Source organism: Octopus sinensis, unplaced genomic scaffold, assembly GCF_006345805.1.
Source record: "Octopus sinensis unplaced genomic scaffold, ASM634580v1 Contig17945, whole genome shotgun sequence".
Classification (NCBI taxonomy): domain Eukaryota; kingdom Metazoa; phylum Mollusca; class Cephalopoda; order Octopoda; family Octopodidae; genus Octopus; species Octopus sinensis.
The window spans coordinates 5,706-25,836 of NW_021835445.1; the positions used below are offsets into that span (position 1 = coordinate 5,706).

A 20,131-nucleotide genomic window follows, 5' to 3' on the forward strand; every position below is an offset into this window, starting at 1 on the left:
ACCTCAATAAATATCATCTCACCGATGAGAGATTGGCAAATGTGGACATGGAGAACAATGATGACAGATGACTGGTATGGTTTGTCTCTCATTAAGGTTTAAGGAAGTAGTTACGCTGCTTCTATAAGCAAATGATTTGCCACATGTTTCAATGATATGGCTTCTCTCATGTATGAAAACGTTTGAGACTAGACAAAGTGCTATTTTTGGAAAATGATTTACCACAGGTATTACAGTGATGTGACTTCTTTTGTGTGAATGCGTCTATGCCTGGTCAGGTGATTACTTTGAGAAAATGATTTGTGATATGGCTTCTCTCCTGTATGAATGCGTCTGTGAATAGTTATGTGATTATTTTGAGAGAAAGATTTACCACAGATATCACAGTGATATGGTTTCTCTCCTGAATGAATGCGTTTGTGGTTAGTCAAGGTACTAGTGTGAGAAAATGATTTACCACAGATATGGCTTCTCTCCTGTATGAACACGCTTGTGAGCAGTTACGTGATTACTTCCAGAGAAGAATTTACCACAGATATCACACTGATATGGCTTCTCTCCTGAATGAATGTGTTGTGACCAGTCAAGTGACCATTTTGAGAAAATGATTCACCACAAATATCACAATGATATGGTTTTTTTCCCCGGTATGACAGCGTTTGTGGTCATTCAAATTATTTTTTTGAGAAAATTGTTTACCACAGATATCACAATGATATGGCTTCTCTCCTGTATGAATGCGTTTGTGCTGAGTAAATTTACCATTTTCAGAAAATGATTTACCACAGATATCACCCCGATATGGCTTCTTTGCTGTATGAACACGCTTGTGCCTAGTTAAATAACGATATCCAGAGAAGGATTTACCACAGATATCACAATGATATGATATTTTGCCCTTTTCATTCTTCTCCTCATCAGAAAAATCAATTTCTTCAGACTCTCTTTTACATTCAACTTCACTCCGATATAATTCATTTTCCATAATTTTCCTTTCTCTCATCACAGTACACAAAGGTTTTCCTTCTTCTCGTATATTGCTCTTAAATATTTCTACTGATATATCTACATCAAAAGTGATCTTTGTTAATATCTGAAGATGCTGCAAATTGCCTTCTTAATTGCTTTAACTCATTAACATTCAGATTACTCTGTCAAATATAATGCTTATTTATTCAAATTCTTCTGAATTAATCATTCATTATCTTATTGCTTTAAGATTTAACGATGTGATTCTTTGTTTATAAGACATTGCATGGTGAGTGAAAGAGGCCAGATGTGGGCAGTTTTAACATAAAATAGCTTGAACGTGTGGGATTGATATGCCTAGATGAATTTGTGAAGGATTAATTCAAATACAAATATAATTTTCTGTGTATTCCAGACAATAAAGAAGAGAAATTTTGCTACATATATGTCAGAGTTCAGAAGATATATTTTGCAGTAATTCAGTATATATTTATAGAAACAGGGTTATGTGTGTTATGAGTAAGACGTTCAATACTAATGATGCAGTTTATATAAAAATCCTGTGATGCTGAGGTCATCTGATAATCTGAAATGAAAGAGAAACAACAGTGTAAAACATACAAGATAATTAGAAATTAGAGAGATTAAAACAGTGAAAGTTTTACTACATTTTTATATAGACATGTCCATAGAGATGCAGGGATGGTTGTGTGTTAAGAATTTTGATTCCCAACACACAAATCTAATAAGCACACCCATTTTCTTCCTTCATTTCACTCCTTTCTTGAATTCCCAAGATTCCCTGTCACCATCCAATTCCATTAACGTGAATTTGAATTTGAATGCCTGAGACATTGTGAATCTTTCTTTAGCTGATTACACAACCATGGATACGTTGCAGTTACTCTCTTCATAGAGCCTGGTGATCCTGACCCCTGAACTACAAGGTTCCCTCTGCCCAGCATCAATATAAGAAGCATTGTTGGTTCAGCTGAGTTCTTCTGCTGCTTCTTCACAAACTGCCATGCTGCAGTCCCAAAGTTCGTCACAGAGTACCCCAGGTTAAAAAATGGTTAGAAATCACAACCGTTCATTTATATTTTATTTGGAAAAAGGGAAAGTGGACCTCGACGGAATTTGAACTCAGAAACTAATAATAATAATGGTAAATTAATTATGTGCAATACTTAATTAACAAATGCTCCACCACCCATACGATGTGACGTGTGTGAGTTATGTGTGGGTAGGAACCCAGCAAATGTATTTCATCATATTAAATTCCAATATAATCGTAATATATACAGTCTGGGTACTACTAGCGAACAGTGGTCCCGGTGCGCGCACTCGCGCGAGCTAGTCGTAAGTAGTCGATCCTACAATAATTTAAACAAAGTAAATAAATTATTTTTATAATCAAACTAAGGTTAGGGTTAGGTTTAGGGTTAAAAAGTCGTTGTAGGATCGACTAGTTACGAATAGCTAGCGAGAGTGCGCGTACCGAGACCACTGTTCGCTAGTAGTACCCACAGTCTGAATAGTATTTGTAGAAAATTTCATGAAAGTAACTTAATTTCCCTCGTTTCATCAGGTTTAGAATATTATTTACGATGGGTAAAATCTAAACAAATTTTGAATTTCCAAAGATTTGCGACAATAAAAGGTTTTGTACAAAGAGAAAACGAACTTAAATCTAAAAAATAAGACGAAATTATTACTTTACTCACGATTAAATCTCAATCGTTATCTTCGAAGGAGTCCTTTTCCCTGCAGTTTTGATACAAAAGCAGAAATTCATTCAGAAAAGTCGCTAATTTCAGAAAAGGGATCAAAGAACTTCTCAGACACCAGAAACGATCCTGAGAAAAAAATACCTTTAAAATGGGGTGTGTATAAAACATGAATTAGTTTGTTTTGAATAATGAAACGAAATTGTAGTATGGTATCAAACTTAATGGCAATTTTCTTTTTGTTCTGAGCTTAAATTCGGTCGATGTTAATTTTATCTTTCATAGCTTCGGAATCAATAAAATAAAGATTCAGACAAAAACAGAAGTCGATGGTAGTCCAACCAGCGTATCAAGTGAAGCCTAGGAGGTCTCTACATATGCTAGAAATGGCAGCCAAATCTCTTGAATTTACATGCAAACGAGAGGGAATTGTGGTGGTGAAATATGGCAGATTCAGTTTTAGGGGTTTTTTGGTAAATTTTTTACAAACCTGTTCCAACATTTCACGTGATTCTATTTATTAAAACTTATTAAAACTTCGATCGTTGTATGCCTGGTCGTCATAATGTTGCCACCATGCACAAAATGCCAACATCTCTGATGAGTAAAAATGCCCTTTTACTCTTTTACTTGTTTCAGTCATCCGACTGCAGCCATGCTGTCGTCTTTAGTCGAGCAATTCGACACCAGGACTTATTCTTTGGAAGCCTAGTACTTATTTTATCATTCTCTTTTGCAGAACCGTTAAGTTACGGAGACGTAAACACACCAGCATCAGTTGTCAAGCGGGGACAAACGCAGACTAACAAACACACATATATATACGATGGGCTTCTTTCAGTTTCTGTCTACCAAATCCACTCACAAGGTTTTGGTCAGCCCACTCCAGAAGTAGAAGACACTTACATAAAGGGGCCATGCAAGGGGACTGAACCCCGAACCTGTGTGGTTAGGAAGCAAGCTTCTTACCGCACAGTCACGTCTGTGCCTATAATGAAGTATTTCCATTTATGGTTTGCGTATCTATTTCTAGCATAACAACCTATGAGGTAATGCCATCACTGAAGCATGAAAAGACATTCCTCATCTCTCATACACACAACTGGACAAACATTGACAATATTTTTTTATTCATATCATACATGGAATATATATGTTACGGAGATGTACTTGCATAGCAAGTGACCTGATCTGAGATCGTGTGGTGGAACGAAAAACAATTGCAGCATGGAAGGTGCTTATAAGCCATTAAAAAGACACACAAAAGCCGTTCGATTCACTTCAACATTTAAATTTAATTTGTCAAAATATTTCCGTCGCTTTCAGACCGCGACCTTTTCACTGACAAAATTCTGAATATTATGAAAAAACAGCTTTTATTAAAAATATCAGAATTGATGAGGATATATAAAAATATAGTGTTAGCAACTTGTTATCACATGCTGTTATGTCTTCTTTATTGTGAGGATATATTTATTGTTGTTGTTGTTTGTTTGTTCTTTCTCGAGCCATGCCTAGATCATAAGGGCCAGTTTCCTGGCATATAGGTTCACCTCCTGGACGGGACGCCAGTCCGTCGCTGGTGAGCTGCAAGATGCAGGAGGAAAGAGTGAGAGAAAGTTGTAGCAAAAGAGTCAGCAGAAGTTCGTCATTACCTTCTGCCGGAACCGCGTGGAGCTTAGGTGTTTCACTCATAAACACACACATTGTCCAATCTGAGATTCGAACCCGTGATCGCTCGACCGCAAGTCAGCTGCTCTAACCACTAGGCCATGTGCCTCCACATACATTTATTGTTAAATAAGATATTCCTTTCAACAAATGACTTTTGATATTGATACAGTCACTCTTCTCTCTGATGAGAAATATATCTGTAGTTAATTGTCTTTTTTCAGAGAAGGATATACCACAGAATCAGTTACATGGTTTCCCTTCCATATCAATGTGTGTCTGTGTTTATCTAAGAGATTTATTTGAGAGAACCATTCACCACAGATATCACAATGACATGGTTTCTCTCCTAATGAATGAGTCTGTGAGTGGTCAAGTGATCTATTTCAGAGAATGATTCACCACAGGTGTCACAAGGATGTGATTTCATGCTGAATGAATACCTTTGTGTTTATTTAAATGTCCCTTTTGAGTGAATGATCTACCACAGATATCACATGGATATGGTCTCTCACCTGTATGAATACGTTTGTGATTAGTTAAGTAGGCTTTTAAAGAGAATGATTTACCACAGATATCACAGTGGTAAGGTTTCTCACCTGTATGGACAAATCTGTGAGTGGATAAGTCACCACTTCGAGAGAATGATTTACTACAGATATCACAGTGATATGGTTTTTCTCCTGTATGAATACGTTTGTGCTGAGTCAAATTACTCTTTTGAGAGACTGATTTACCACAAATATCACAATGATGTGGCTTCGCTCCTGTATGAGTAAGTTTGTGTTTACTTAAATGTTCCTTTTGGGAAAATGATTTCTCACAAGTATCGCAATGATATGGTTTCTCTCCTGTGTGAATATGTTGGTGTTTAGCTAAGTTAACTCTCACGGAGAATGATTTATCACAGATATCACACTGAAAAGGTTTCTCTCCTGTATGAACAAGTTTGTGAATAGCTAATTCAGACCCTTGAGAGAATGATTTACCACAGATATCACAGTGATATGGTTTCTCTCCTGTATGGGCACGTTTGTGTACAGTTATAGAACTTCTGTGAGCAAATGATTTACCACAGATATCACAGTGGTGTGGTTTCTCTCCTGTATGGGTAAGTTTGTGATGAGTTAAATTAGATTTGCAAGAGAAAGATTTATCACAGTTGTCACACTGATAAGGTTTCTCACCTGTATGAATACGTTTATGGGTGTATAAATAACTTTTGCGAGAGAATGATTTACTGCATATATCACAGTGATACGGTTTCTCTCCTGTATGAATGCGTTTGTGAAGAGTAACTTTACCACTCTGAGAGAATGATTTACCACAGACATCACAGCGATATAGTTTCAATCCTGTATGAGTCTGTTTGTGTAGAGTTAGAGTATTTTTATGAGAGAATGATTTACCACAGGTATCACAGTGATATAATTTCTCACCTGTATGAGTGCGTCTGTGAATAGTTAAATTAGTTTTGTAAGAGAAAGATTTACCACAGGTATCACAATGATATGGTTTCTCTCCTGTATGAATACGTTTGTGAAGATTAACTTTACTACTTTCAGAGAATGATTTACCACAGATATCACAGTGATATAGTTTCAATCCTGAATGAACATGTTTGTGTACAGCTATGGTACTTCTGTGAGAGAATGATTTACCACAGATATCACAGTGATATGGTTGCTCTCCTGTATGAATATGTTTGTGAGCGGTTAAGTGGTGACTACGACTGAATGATTTACCACAGATATCACAGTGATATGGTCTCTCTCCTGTATGAATATGTTTGTGAGCGGTTAAATGGTGACTACGACTAAATGATTTACCACAGATATCACAGTGATATGGTCTCTCTCCTGTATGAATACGTTTGTGTGCAATTAAGAGATCATTACGAGAGAATGATTTACCACAAATATCACAAGTGTATTTTCTCTCACCTGTATGAGTAGGTTTGTGATTAGATAAGGTATTTTTGTGAGTAAATGATTTACCACAGATATCACAATGATATGGTTTCTCACCTGTATGAATGCGTTTGTGAGCACTTAGATGGGGCTTTTGAGAGAAAGATTTTCCACAGACATCACAGTGATATGGCTTCTCACCTGTATGGATATGCATGTGAATAGCTAAAATAGATTTTTGAGAGAATGATTTACCACAGATATTACAGTGGTATGGCTTCTCACCTGTATGAACACGTCTGTGTTCAGTTAAGGTATTCCTGTGAGGAAATGATTTCCCACAGGTATCACAATGATATGGTGTCTCACCTGTATGAATGCGTTTGTGAGCAGTTAAGGTATTATTTCTAGAGAATGATTCACCACATATGCCGCAATGGTATGGTTTCTCTCCTATATGAATATTTTTATGAACATTTAAGGTATTTACCAGAGAGAAGGATTTACCACAGACATCGCAATGATGTGGTTTCTCACCTGTATGAACATGCTTGTGATTTGTCAAGGTATTCCTTTGAGAGAAAGATTTACCACAGATATCACAGTGATAGGGCTTCTCACCTGTATGAATGCGTTTATGAATAGCCAATGCATTATTTGCAGAGAATGATTTACCACAGATATCACAGTCGTATACAGATTTTCCTCTTTCTTTTGGCATCTCTGCAGCTAAAACTAACGAAACTCCAAGATTCTCACACAATTCCTCTTTCTGTAATTTCTTTCTTCAACAAAATGGTCTGGAAATTTCCTTTCTTCTTGTTTCTATATTTTATTCCTAACAAATGTTACAACTGCCATATTTTTATCAAATATAAGCTTTACTGATATCTTAAGATGTTGCAAATGTCTTTTTAAATTTATCCAAGTTTATTCAGAATTCAAATTTAGGTTTTACCAATTTCAGAGTAAATCCAAGAAATTTCACCAATAATGTCACCCAGAAGAAATATTTTACTGAAATTCACTGTTAATTTACATAAACAGGGTTCTTATATCCAGTTCTGTGTAACATCATCTTCAAAATATGATAAACATTGATGACGCTTCTGCAGTAAAATTCCTCTGATGCCAATGTCCTCTGATATTCTGAAATAAGAGAGAAACAACAGTTTAAGACAGAGTGTAGCTTTGGTTATGACAAAGGCTTGGTGTTCATTTATATACGACATTTACTGCTACATTTTTTTTAAACAAGGCTTCATGAAAACACAGACTCAATCTTATATGAACATTGTATTTGAGAGGAATTGAAGGTCTTCAACAGATAACATTGTGTAACAAGATATTTGTCCTTGGGTAGCAATTGCTTTTTCCTACTTGCTAAACGTATCTTTTTATGTGTTCAGTAAGTTAACGGAAAGAAACAGGAATCTTTTCGGTTTGACCGGCAGTTTTTTAAAATAATTTCCACGAAACTAAACACTTTTAAACTTCGTATACTGGTAGAATGTGTTTATAAAACATCTTTTTCTCTTGGCTTTATTGAGAAAATTCTACAGTTTGTAAGATATTTGTTGTTTTTTTTTTCTTCAATTTCTGCAATTTCAACCAATCACTGACGTCTATTGAGGTGAAAACATCCTGTGCCGTATGAATATGTGCCTCGTTTAAGAAACAGATAGGGTTTATTTACATTTCTAAATAAAAAAAAGATAACCTTCTGCCACCCCTAACCCTAACACAGATTGAAATGCAATAGATCGATACTAGGGTCATTATTATGGGTGACAATTTCATATGAAACTGCTAGAAAAAACTGCCGTTCAAACCGAAAAAATCCTGTGTCTGTTTTGTTTTTGTCTTTTTTTGTATTTATATGTTGTGGAATGTGAACACACAGAGGAACCTGCCCACACAGACACAGAGGAACAAGCACTCACACACACACACCCACAGAGGAACAAGCACTCACACACAACCCATTGGCTTTCTCTTCCTAACTGACAATTAACAAGACATGTGGTCACGGAAACGACCTTATTAAGTGTTTACATTAGTTCGAGTCAAAACGAAAGATCGCCCTATTTCCTTCAGTTTCTTTCCGATAACTTACCGAACACATAAAAAGAATCGTTGATGTGAACAATACTGATACATTAATAACAAATATATTATAGAAACGGATGTCCAAATGAGAACTTCAGCTACGACAGACAATGGCAGGATATACATATATAACACTTACGTATTATTTATAGACCCAATGTAGAGGAGGAAGGTATCACAATCGATCCATTGTAGACAAAAAGCAGATATTATTTAGATCCGGTAAGGACGAGGTCGCAGTATGTTCAGGTAGTGAGAACTTAAGCCAAGGTAGACATTGACAGCTTCGTAAGAAATTCTAGGTTTTATTATAGACGTTATGTTTTTAAGATTAGCGTAATAAAGAATTCAGTAGATGATTTCTCTGCATGCTTAGTTAGCAATCACGTCTATCGAATTAAATCTCAGCTAATTTATCTGTTGAACGGATGTGACCGGTAATATACACGAGGGTCAATCAACAGCAGGGAATGGAAAAATATGGCGGGAGAAAAAGTGTGGGAATTGCTAGGGGGAAATAACTCTACATTTAAAGAGTTCTTTATTCACACGTAAAGTTATTTAGAGTTCAGTCGGTGTACCAGTTATACGCGGTGAAATATGTTTTAGGAGTTAATCATTTTTATATCTGTGACAAACGTTGGATATATAATTTGATGAAGTGGGGGTAAAATTAATGTATTTTTCTTTACTACCCACAAGGGGCTAAACACAGAGGGGACAATCACGGACAAAGGGATTCAGTCGATTATATCGACCCCAGTGCTTAACTGGTACTCATTTAATCTATTGCTTTTCAATCTGTTTTCGGCTTAGGGTGGGAGAAAGGGTATTTCTTTTTTCTTCAGAAATGTAAATAAACCCAATCTGTTTCTTAAACGAGGGACATATTCATATGGTACATAATGTTTTCACATCAATAGACGTCATTGATTGGTTGAAATTGCAGAAAAACAACAACAAATATCTTACAAACAATAGAATTTTCTCAATAAAGCCAAGAGAAAAGATGTTTCATAAACACATTCTACCAGTATACGAAGTTTAAAAGTGTTTAGTTACCTAGAAACTATGTTACAAAGTGCCGTTCAAAAGGAAAAGATCCCTAGATTCTGACCCCATGTATATCTGTCTAGTGCTTGACTGCTGTTTGACATGACCTGTCTCACCGTCGCCTTCTTCATCAGTTGCTTGTATGTTCCACCGGACTAAATTGGTCGGTGAAGCTAAAAAGTGTAATGGAAATAGCTGGTGGAAAAAAAAATTAGGTTCGCTAATTTTTTATTTACTTAATAGAAAAAAGGTTGTAAAAGAAGAGTAAATTTAACTTGTTTTCCATTACACTCAAGCAAAAAATTATTTATGAATTTCTTTCTCTTTCGCGTTTTCTAAATATCATTGGGGATAGATTAATAACTACCATCGATTTATGTTTTTGATTGGATCTTTATTTTATTGATTCCGAAGCTATGAAAGATAAAATTAACATCGGCCGAATTTCAGCTCAGAACAAATTTAAAAATTGCCATTAAGTTTGATACAATACTACAATTTCGTTTCGGTATTCTAAACAAACTAATTCATGTTTTATACACACCCCATTTTTAACGGTATTTTTTTCTCAGGGTCGCTTCTGGTGTCTGAGAAGTTCTTTGATCCCTTTTCTGGATGAATTTCTGCTTTTGTATCAAAACTGCAGGGAAAAGGACTCCTTCGAAGATAACGATTTAGATTTAATCGTGAGTAAAGTAATAAATTCGTCTTATTTTTTAGATTTAAGTTCGTTTTCTCTTTGTACAAAACATTTTATTGTCGCAAATCTTTGGAAATTCAAAATTTGTTTACATTTTACCCATCGTAAATAATATTCTAAACCTGATGAAACGAGGGAAATTAAGTTACTTTCATGAAATATTCTACAAATACTATTCAGACTGTGGGTACTACTAGCGAACAGTGGTCCCGGTGCGCGCACTCGCGCTAGCTAGTCGTAAGTAGTCGATCCTACAACGACTTTTTAACCCTAAACCTAACCCTAACCTTAGTTTGTTTATAAAAATAATATATTTACTTAGTTTAAATTATTGTAGGATCGACTACTTACGACTAGCTTGCGCGAGTGCGCGCACCGGGACCACTGTTCGCTAGTAGTACCCAGACTGTGTATATTACGATTATATTGGAATTTAATATGATGAAATACATTTGCTGGGTTCCTACCCACACATAACTGACACACGTCACATTGTATGGGTGGTGGAGCATTTGTTAATTAAGTATTGCACATAATTAATTTACCATTATTATTATTAGTTTCCGAGTTCAAATTCCGCCAAGGTCCACTTTCCCTTTTTCCAAATAAAATATAAATGAACGGTTGTGATTTCTAACCGTTTTTTAACCTGGGGTACTCTGTGACGAACTTTGGGACTGCAGCATGGCAGTTTGTGAAGAAGCAGCAGAAGAACTCAGCTGAACCAACAATGCTTCTTATATTGATGCTGGGCAGAGGGAACCTTGTAGTTCAGGGGTCAGGATCACCAGGCTCTATGAAGAGAGTAACTGCAACGTATCCATGGTTGTGTAATCAGCTAAAGAAAGATTCACAATGTCTCAGGCATTCAAATTCAAATTCACGTTAATGGAATTGGATGGTGACAGGGAATCTTGGGAATTCAAGAAAGGAGTGAAATGAAGGAAGAAAATGGGTGTGCTTATTAGATTTGTGTGTTGGGAATCAAAATTCTTACCACACAACCATCCCTGCACCTCTATGGACATGTCTATATAAAAATGTAGTAAAACTTTCACTGTTTTAATCTCTCTAATTCCTAATTATCTTGTATGTTTTACACTGTTGTTTCTCTTTCGTTTCAGATTATAGGATGACCTCAGCATCACAGGATTTTAATATAAACTACATCATTAGTATTGAACGTCTTACTCATAACACGTATAAACCTGTTTCTATAAATATATACTGAATTACTGCAAAATATATCTTCTGAACTCTGACATATATGTAGCAAAATTTCTCTTCTTTATTGTCTGGAATACACAGAAAATTATATTTGTATTTGAATTAATCCTGTAACATTTGAACTGGGCATACCATTCCCAAATATTCTGCATATTCTATGTTAAAATTGCCTACATCTGGCCTCTTACACTCACCCTGCAATGTCATTCTAAACATAAAGAATCAAATCGTTGAAATCTTAAAGCAATAAGATAATGAATGATTAATTCAGTAGAATTTGAATAAATAAGCATTAAATTTGACAGAGTAATCTGAATGTTAATGAGTTAAAGCAATTAAGAAGGCAGTTTGCAGCATCTTCAGATATTAACAAAGAACACTTTTGATGGAGATATATCAGTAGAAATATTTGTTAAGAGCAATATACGAGAAGAAGGAAAACATTTGTGTACTGTGACAAGAGAAAGGAAAATTATGGAAAATGAATTATATCGGAGTGAAGTTGAATGTAAAAGTGAGTCTGAAGAAATTGAATTTTCTGACGAGGAGAAGAATGAAAAGGGCAAAATATCATATCATTGTGATATCTGTGGTAAATCCTTCTCTGTAATCGTTATTTAACTAGGCACAAGCGTGTTCATACAGCAAAGAAGCCATATCAGTGTGATATCTGTGGTAAATCATTTTCTCAAATGAATGGCTTGACTCATCACAAACATACACATACAGGAGAGAAGCCATATCATTGTGATATCTGTGGTAAATCTTTCTCTCGAAATGATCACATAACTATTCACAAACGTATTCATACAGGAGAGAAGCCATATCATTGTGATATCTGTGGTAAATCATTTTTTCAAAAAATTAATTTGACTGACCACAATTGTATTCATACAGGAGAGAAGCCATATCATTGTGATATCTGTGGTAAATCTTTCTCTCGAAATGATCACATAACTATTCACAAACGTATTCATACAGGAGAGAAGCCATATCATTGTGATATCTGTGGTAAATCCTTTTCTCAAAAAATTAATTTGACTGACCACAATTGTATTCATACAGGAGAGAAGCCATATCATTGTGATATCTGTGGTAAATCTTTCTCTCGAAATGATCACATAACTATTCACAAACGTATTCATACAGGAGAGAAGCCATATCATTGTGATATTTGTGGTGAATCATTTTCTCAAAATGGTCACCTGACTAGGCACAAACACATTCATACAGGAGAGAAGCCATATCAGTGTGATATCTGTGGTAAATCCTTCTCTGGAGAGAAGCCATATTAAACATGTGGCAAATCATTTGCTTATAGAAGCAGCGTAACTACTTCCTTAAACCTTCATGAGAGACAAACCATACCAGTCATCTGTCATCAGAATAAGTCCCGGGGTGAAGTTGCTCGATTAAACGTGGTGCTCCAGCATGGCCGCAGTCAAATGACTGAAACAAGGAAAAGAGTAAAGAGTAACTGGTAACTTAACTAAGCACAAGCGTGTTCATACAGAAGAGAAGCCATATCAGTGTGATATCTGTGGTAAAGCCTTCTCTGGAAGTAATCATGTAACTGCTCATAAACGTGTTCATACTGAAGAGAAGCCACATTGCTGTGATATTTGTGGTAAATCATTTTCTCAAAGGAATGGCTTGACTCATCACAAACATACACATACAGGAGTAAAGCCATATCCTTGTGATATCTGTGGTAAATCATTTTCTCAAAAAATTAATTTGACTGACCACAAACGTATTCATACTGGGGAAAAACCATATCATTGTGATATCTGTGGTAAATCCTTCTCTCATAGTGGCTACTTGTCTAAACATAAACATATTCATACAGGAGAGAGGCCACATTGCTGTGATATTTGTGGTAAATCTTTCTCTCAAAGGAATGGCTTGACTCATCACAAACATACACATACAGGAGAAAAACCATATCCTTGTGATATCTGTGATAAATCATTTTCTCAAAGGGGAACCTTGACTAGACACAAACGCATTCATACAAAATAAGTCACATCACTGTAATACCTGTGGTAAATCATTTTCCAAAAACAGCACTTTGTCTAGTCTCAAATGGTTTCATACATGAGAGAAGCCATATCATTGAAACATGTGGCAAATCATTTGCTTATAGAAGCAGCATAACTACTTCCTTAAACCTTCATGAGAGACAAACCATACCAGTCATCTGTCATCATTGTTCTCCATGTCCACATTTGCCAATCTCTCATTGGTGAGATGATATTTATTGAGGTGAATTTTTCACTGTCCAGATGCCCTTCCTGTTGCCAACCTTCACCTGTTTCAAACTAAAATATTTCCCCATGACCTGACATGTTTTTGTGGCAGATTGGCGATGGACATTGCTTGCATGGCAGTGACACCCACAACTATCACACAGTCTCCAGGCAAGGATATAGTAACACACACACACATTCATAAGCCCCTCACACTTCTATGAAACATCCCCCTCTATCCTCTGTACCACTAATATTCCCCCACCACCACTACCTTTTGTGTATGTCCTCATACATCTCCATCACCATCCATTTCTCTCTATATACTCTTTACTCTTTTACTTGTTTCAGTCATTTGACTGCGGCCATGCTGGAGCACCGCCTTTAATCGAGCAACTTCACCCCGGGACTTATTCTGTTTTAAGCCCAGTACTTATTCTATCGGTCTCCTTTGCTGAACTGCTAAGTGACGGGGATGTAAACACTCCAGCATCGGTTGTCAAGCAATGCTAGGGGGACAAACACAGACACATAAACACACACACGAATATATATATATATATATATATATATATATATATATATATATATATACGACAGGCTTCTTTCAGTTTCCTTCTACCAAATCCACTCACAAGGATTTGGTCGGCCCGAGACTATAGCAGAAGACACTTGCCCAAGATGCTACGCAGTGGGACTGAACCCGGAACCATGTGGTTGGTTATATATAGACCAAAATGACCTGACACATTTGGAGGCTTAATAAAAGCACAAAATAAGAAATAATGGAAAGAAATATTTTATTTTCTGAATGTACATATAATGCCATTTTATTTCATTAAGTTTTAAAAATTAAATCAGCTAATAGCCTCCCATCATTGTCAACAAACTGTTGGAGACGTTCATGAAAGTTATCGATAGTTCTATGGATCATTTCTTCTGGAGTGGTGATATGGGATTTCTTCTTGTGGGGATATTTAAAATCAAAAGTATTCAGTCATCGCCTTCAATCTATTTATGGATTAAAACATGCAATTTGTGTAGAAATAGCAACCCTTCCAGGAGAAATGATCCATAGAGTTATCGATAACTTTCATGAACGTCTCAAACAATGTGTTGACAATGATGGAGGCTTTTAGCTGATTTAATTTTTAAAACTTAATGAAATAAAATGGCATTATATGTACATTTAGAAAATAAAATATTTTATTTCCATTATTTCATATTTTGTGCTTTTATTAAGCCTCCAAATGTGTCAGGTCATTTTGGTCCACCCTGTATATTTGTATGTATGTATATATATATATGTGTATGTGTGTGTTCCATTCAATCTTATGCCAACTTTACTAATGTAGATATGAAATCTAGTTGTAAAGAAATTAACGATATTAATTTTAATTTAAACACCAAAATATTACAGAGTAACCATTATTTAATCCCCTATTTTCATTCTAAAGGTAAATTTATGTCTTTCAAAAATAATTACACTTAAAATAAGATAACTAATTGTAAAACAATTTGGTTAATTATTCCATATGGGAGGCAAATTAAATCTAATCTTCCATTGCAGTTTCGTGAAGCTATTATTAGGAATTTTCCAAAGAATTCTAGGTATTACTCTAGAGGTCGACTTTGCTTTATGCTGGACTGCATAATGCTTATTTTTTCTGTATAAATTTACTAAAACCATTAAATGGTTAACTACTTTCTGAAGTTTCACGTCTGTGCTAGTAATCACGGTGTGGACCATATTTTACTGATATATATTACTATGCATTCTGAAGTAGGTGGTTTCTACACAGACGGTCGACATTTCAATCAAGTTCCTTATTGGTATACTAATGCCTTCTTTTAGATGGGTGTGTGTCACTAGTTTTTCTTGAATCACTGATAGTGCTTCATCAGTTCAGACTTTGGTGAACAGACTTATCACATCTAGACTCACCATCTGGTCGACTTTCCTTTATTCTGGATGGTATAATGCTTTTTTTTTTCTTTATAAATTTACTAAAACCATTAAATGGTTAACTACTTTCTGAAGTTTCACGTTGATGCTTGTAATCATAGTCTGGGCCATAGTTTACTGTATCTAACATCACCATCAACATCATAATTCACCCTTGTGCATGTAAACTCCCTAAGTAAATATGACGTAGCATTCCTACAGAAACCTTCATTTACCTTATACAATGTTTAATGTCGGTTCACATTCATGTTGAATTATGCAGCAGTCTTATGTTCTCTTCATAGAACACTTGTAATTTAGGTATTACCAGTTCTTTTGGTATTGTAGATCTTTGCTATTCTTGTTCATGTCTCCTCACAGACGGGTATATTCTAACAAGTCACTTCTTAAACTTCCCACCTCTCTTGTTCAATAAACACTGAGTTAAACTTGCAAAGCTGTTTATTTTCTCCTTTCAATTTTTATTGTTTATTTCAGCAGGTTACCAAACTATCAGTTTCGTCTCCCGGCTAAAACAGTTGTGACAGATTTTAAAGTTTGTTTGACATTTTAGAAGTGTGAAAGGGATTAAAATTTCGATACTCCATATCAAAGGTTCCGACAAGAATAGGCAGAAAATCAGAGCTTGAGACAAGAAGACACTTTCGACCAATCAGAATTCTGTTTACATAATCAATTCGATTGGACACCTTCCTCTGTCATTTGAGCAAAGTGTCATCGAAGCTGATGTTTATTGGTAATTAAACTTAATTTGCAACACCTGTGCATATTTTTCAGCTTTGTTTTTGTTGATAAGAACTGGCAACAACTTTTCCTATGATTGTGATTTCGGAAGACCTACAGAAGTATGCTGAAGATCGGACATAATCTCTTGAGGGCAAGAAACCTCTATATATATAAACGGCAAAATGTCTGTGTGTGTGTCCTTTATACAAATCCACAATTTTTCAGTTAGAGGGCTTGCACTTTCTAAGGTCATTCAAAACCTGCAAAGCCATTAAAAAATCAATAGAAGTGGTTTTTTGTGAATTTTCTATCCAAAACCCAATCAAAATACCTGAAACATGATACGCCAATTGAATGCCAGCTAGCTGTATGGTTGTTCCTGCTTGAGCCATGCCTGGCCCATAAGGCCGGTTTCCCGGTTTCTTGGTGTATAGGTTCCCCACCTGGATGGGACACCGGTCCATCGCAGGTGAGCTGCAAGATGCAGGAGGATAGAGTGAGAGAGAGAAAGAGTCAGCAGAAGTTTCGCCGTTACCTCCTACCGGAGCCACGTGGAGCTTGGGTGTTTCGCTCATAAACACACACATCGCCTGGTCTGAGATTTCAACCCGCGATCCCTCGACCGCAAGTCTGCTGCTCTAACCACTAGGCCATGTGCCTCCACTGCTAGCTGTATGTGATTGGTTAGAGATTTGGACAGTACTCACGTGTATGTGTGCAGGCACGCAGCTGTATATGCATGCACAAGCACTATGACCCGGTGTTGCCAGGTCATAGCGCTTGTGTAAAATAAAGTTTATTATAAACAACACAAACTCTTCAGAATTTAATAACTTTCAATGTGATACCTGTTAAACAAATTATTTTTAAATAGTGAAAATTTAATAAAATCTAATCATGAGTAAGTGAAATTATGCTAAATACAACTAAATTGGAAACCTTTACTCTCTGGCTAACAATTGGGTGTGAATTTTACACGAGTAGAAGTTCCTTTTTAACAGTTTTTATCTAGAAAATTACCTGAGTAAATTACACAGGTGTGCAAATTACATGTGTTTTTATGGTGTACATATATATATATAGGTTATAAGAGGTACTGGTGTCATTGAGACCCAAAGGTGTCAGGTAATGTTGAATGAGTGCTATAGACACCATAGTTAAGTTCCAGGTTCGGTAATTTTGTGAAGGGGTTTCAACATTGGTCACATGTCAGCATGTGTATATAAGAATTGTTTGCGTAATGAGATAAAGAACCAAGGCTGTGTAGATATGAGAACATTTATAGATAGAAGGTCTATAAATGTTATAATATCTACACAGCCTTGGTTTTGTTTATCTCCTTACGCAAAAAATTCTTATATATATAAGTATGCATATACATGTATATATATATATATATCTAATGTAGGATAAAATTTTTTTTTGAAAAAAATTTTATCAATGACCAGCATATTAAAAAATACCTTTAAAGGTTAAATTTATAAACAATTCATAAAAAGGGCAAACGAAAAAATTTCTAATGCCAAATATGCCGAAAAATTGGACATATTGTCCATTAACCATATAATTTTTTCACAATATGCCCGCTACTCGAAAAAAGGTCGACAGAAATTTCAGGCTTAGCTCGTAACAGCCCTCCCTTTGTCAGTGATACGTATGGCAAAAGAAATAAATGAGATACCTACTCATACCCATGAAAGAAGCATACACTAAGTCATGAGCACAACTAAGTACCCCAAATACATCCAAAATAGAAATACTCCAGACCATTCGAGACAAATGCAATTTGAACTGAGGCTCTCACAGAGTGAGAGAGTCTGGAAGTGAACGCTTAAATTTATATCTAATTTAGGATTAAATTTTTTTCGAAAAAAATTTACATAATATTGAGGTCTCTTTCTTTCTTTTGTTATCTTACCAATATATATGTATGTATATATATATATATGTCAGTGGTTAGAGCATTGAGCTTATGATTGTGAGGTTGTGAGTTCAAATCCCGAAATGCATATTTCGCATTAGAAATGTTTTCGTTTGCCCATTTTATGAACTGTATAATATATATACATGTATATTTATATATATACATGTATACTTATATATATTTATAGATATATATATATAATATATATACATGTATATTTTATATATATATATTATACATGTATATTTATATATATATACATGTATATTTTTATATATATATATATATACATGTTTCTATATATATATATTATATATATATATATATACATACATATATATATATACATGTATATATATATATATATATATATCTATATATATTACATACATAATATATATACATGTATATATATATATATATATATACAATATATTATACATGTATATATATATATATATATACATACACATATATATATATACATGTATATATATATACATATATATATACATGTATATAATATATATATACATGTATATATATATATATATATACATGTATATATATTATATATATATACATGTATATATATATACATATATGTATGTATATATATATATGTGTATATAATATGTATATATATATATCTATATATATGTGTATATATGTATATTTATTATACTATAAGGGACATTAGCCAACTGAATATGGCTAGGGACAGGGCAGGGTGGTGGGGGTGTCACTGTTGCATTTAGCCCCAGGCGAACATCAACGTCACCAGATAGGCCGACGTCCCCTGCCCTGTCCCTAGCCATATTCAGTTGGCTAATGTCCCTTATATTATGGAGCAGTCACTGTCTATATCTCATTTAGAGAATTATTATTGCTATATTTATACTCTTTTACATATTTCAGTCATATGACTGCCATGCTGCAGCACCGCCTCTAGTCGAGCAAATCGACCCCGGGACTTTTTCTATGTAAGCTCAGTACTTATTCTATCGGTCTCTTTTGCTGAACCACTAAGTGACGGTGACGTAAACACACCAGCATCGGTTGTCAAGCAATGCTAGGGGTCAAACACAGACATACACACACACATATATATATACAACAGGCTTCTTTCGGTTTCTGTCTACCAAATCCACTCACAGGGCATTGGTCTGCCCGGGGCTATAGTAGAAGACACTTACCCAAGATGCCACGCAGTGGGACTGAACCCGGAACCATGTGGTTGGTTAGCAAGCTACTTACCATGTGTATATAGATATGTGTGTATATACATATATATAAAATAATATGTGACAATTATTCGGTAGCCAAGATAAAACTCTGAGTTTCAGATGCCGAAGTGGAAAACCACAACACCATCTCTTCGGTTATCTGGCCATCTGAAAAACAAGAGATGGTGTTGTGGATTTCCACCTCGGCATCTGAAACTCAGAGTTTTATCTTGGCTACCGAATAATTGTCACATATTATTTTACAGATAAATTCCTTTATTTACATAATATTGAGGTCTCTTTCTTTCTTTTGTTATCTTACCGTTTTTACCAATATATATATGTATGTATATATATTTATGTCAATGGTTAGAGCATTAAGCTTATGAATGTGAGGTTGTGAGTGTGAATCCCGGACTGGGCTAAGTTTTGTGTTCTTGAGCAAGACACTTTATTTCACGTTGCTCAAGTTCACTCAGCTGTAGAAATGAGTTGTGATGTTACAGGTGCCAAGCTGTATCGACCCCTTTGCCTTTCCCTCGGATAACACTGGTGACGTGGAGCGGATAGGCCGGTATGAATGGGCGACTGCTAGTCTTCCATAAACAACCTTGCCCGGACTTGTGCCTGGGAGGGTAACTTTTTAGGTGCAATCCCATGGTCAGTCATGACCG

General features: G+C 35.3%; 1 protein-coding gene across 1 annotated transcript; it reads right to left on the reverse strand.

Annotated features, from left to right (window-relative positions):
* Positions 1–308: 308 nt before the first annotated feature.
* Positions 309–6,998, reverse strand: LOC118761844 (zinc finger protein 91-like; the record flags this gene model as incomplete). Its single annotated transcript, XM_036499998.1, has 3 exons — positions 6,899–6,998; positions 4,918–6,814; positions 309–438 (listed from the first exon to the last, which is right to left on the reverse strand). Coding segments are annotated over exons 1-3 (2,127 nt in total), but the record flags the coding sequence as incomplete, so codon positions are not given.
* Between the last annotated feature and the right edge of the window lie 13,133 nt (positions 6,999–20,131).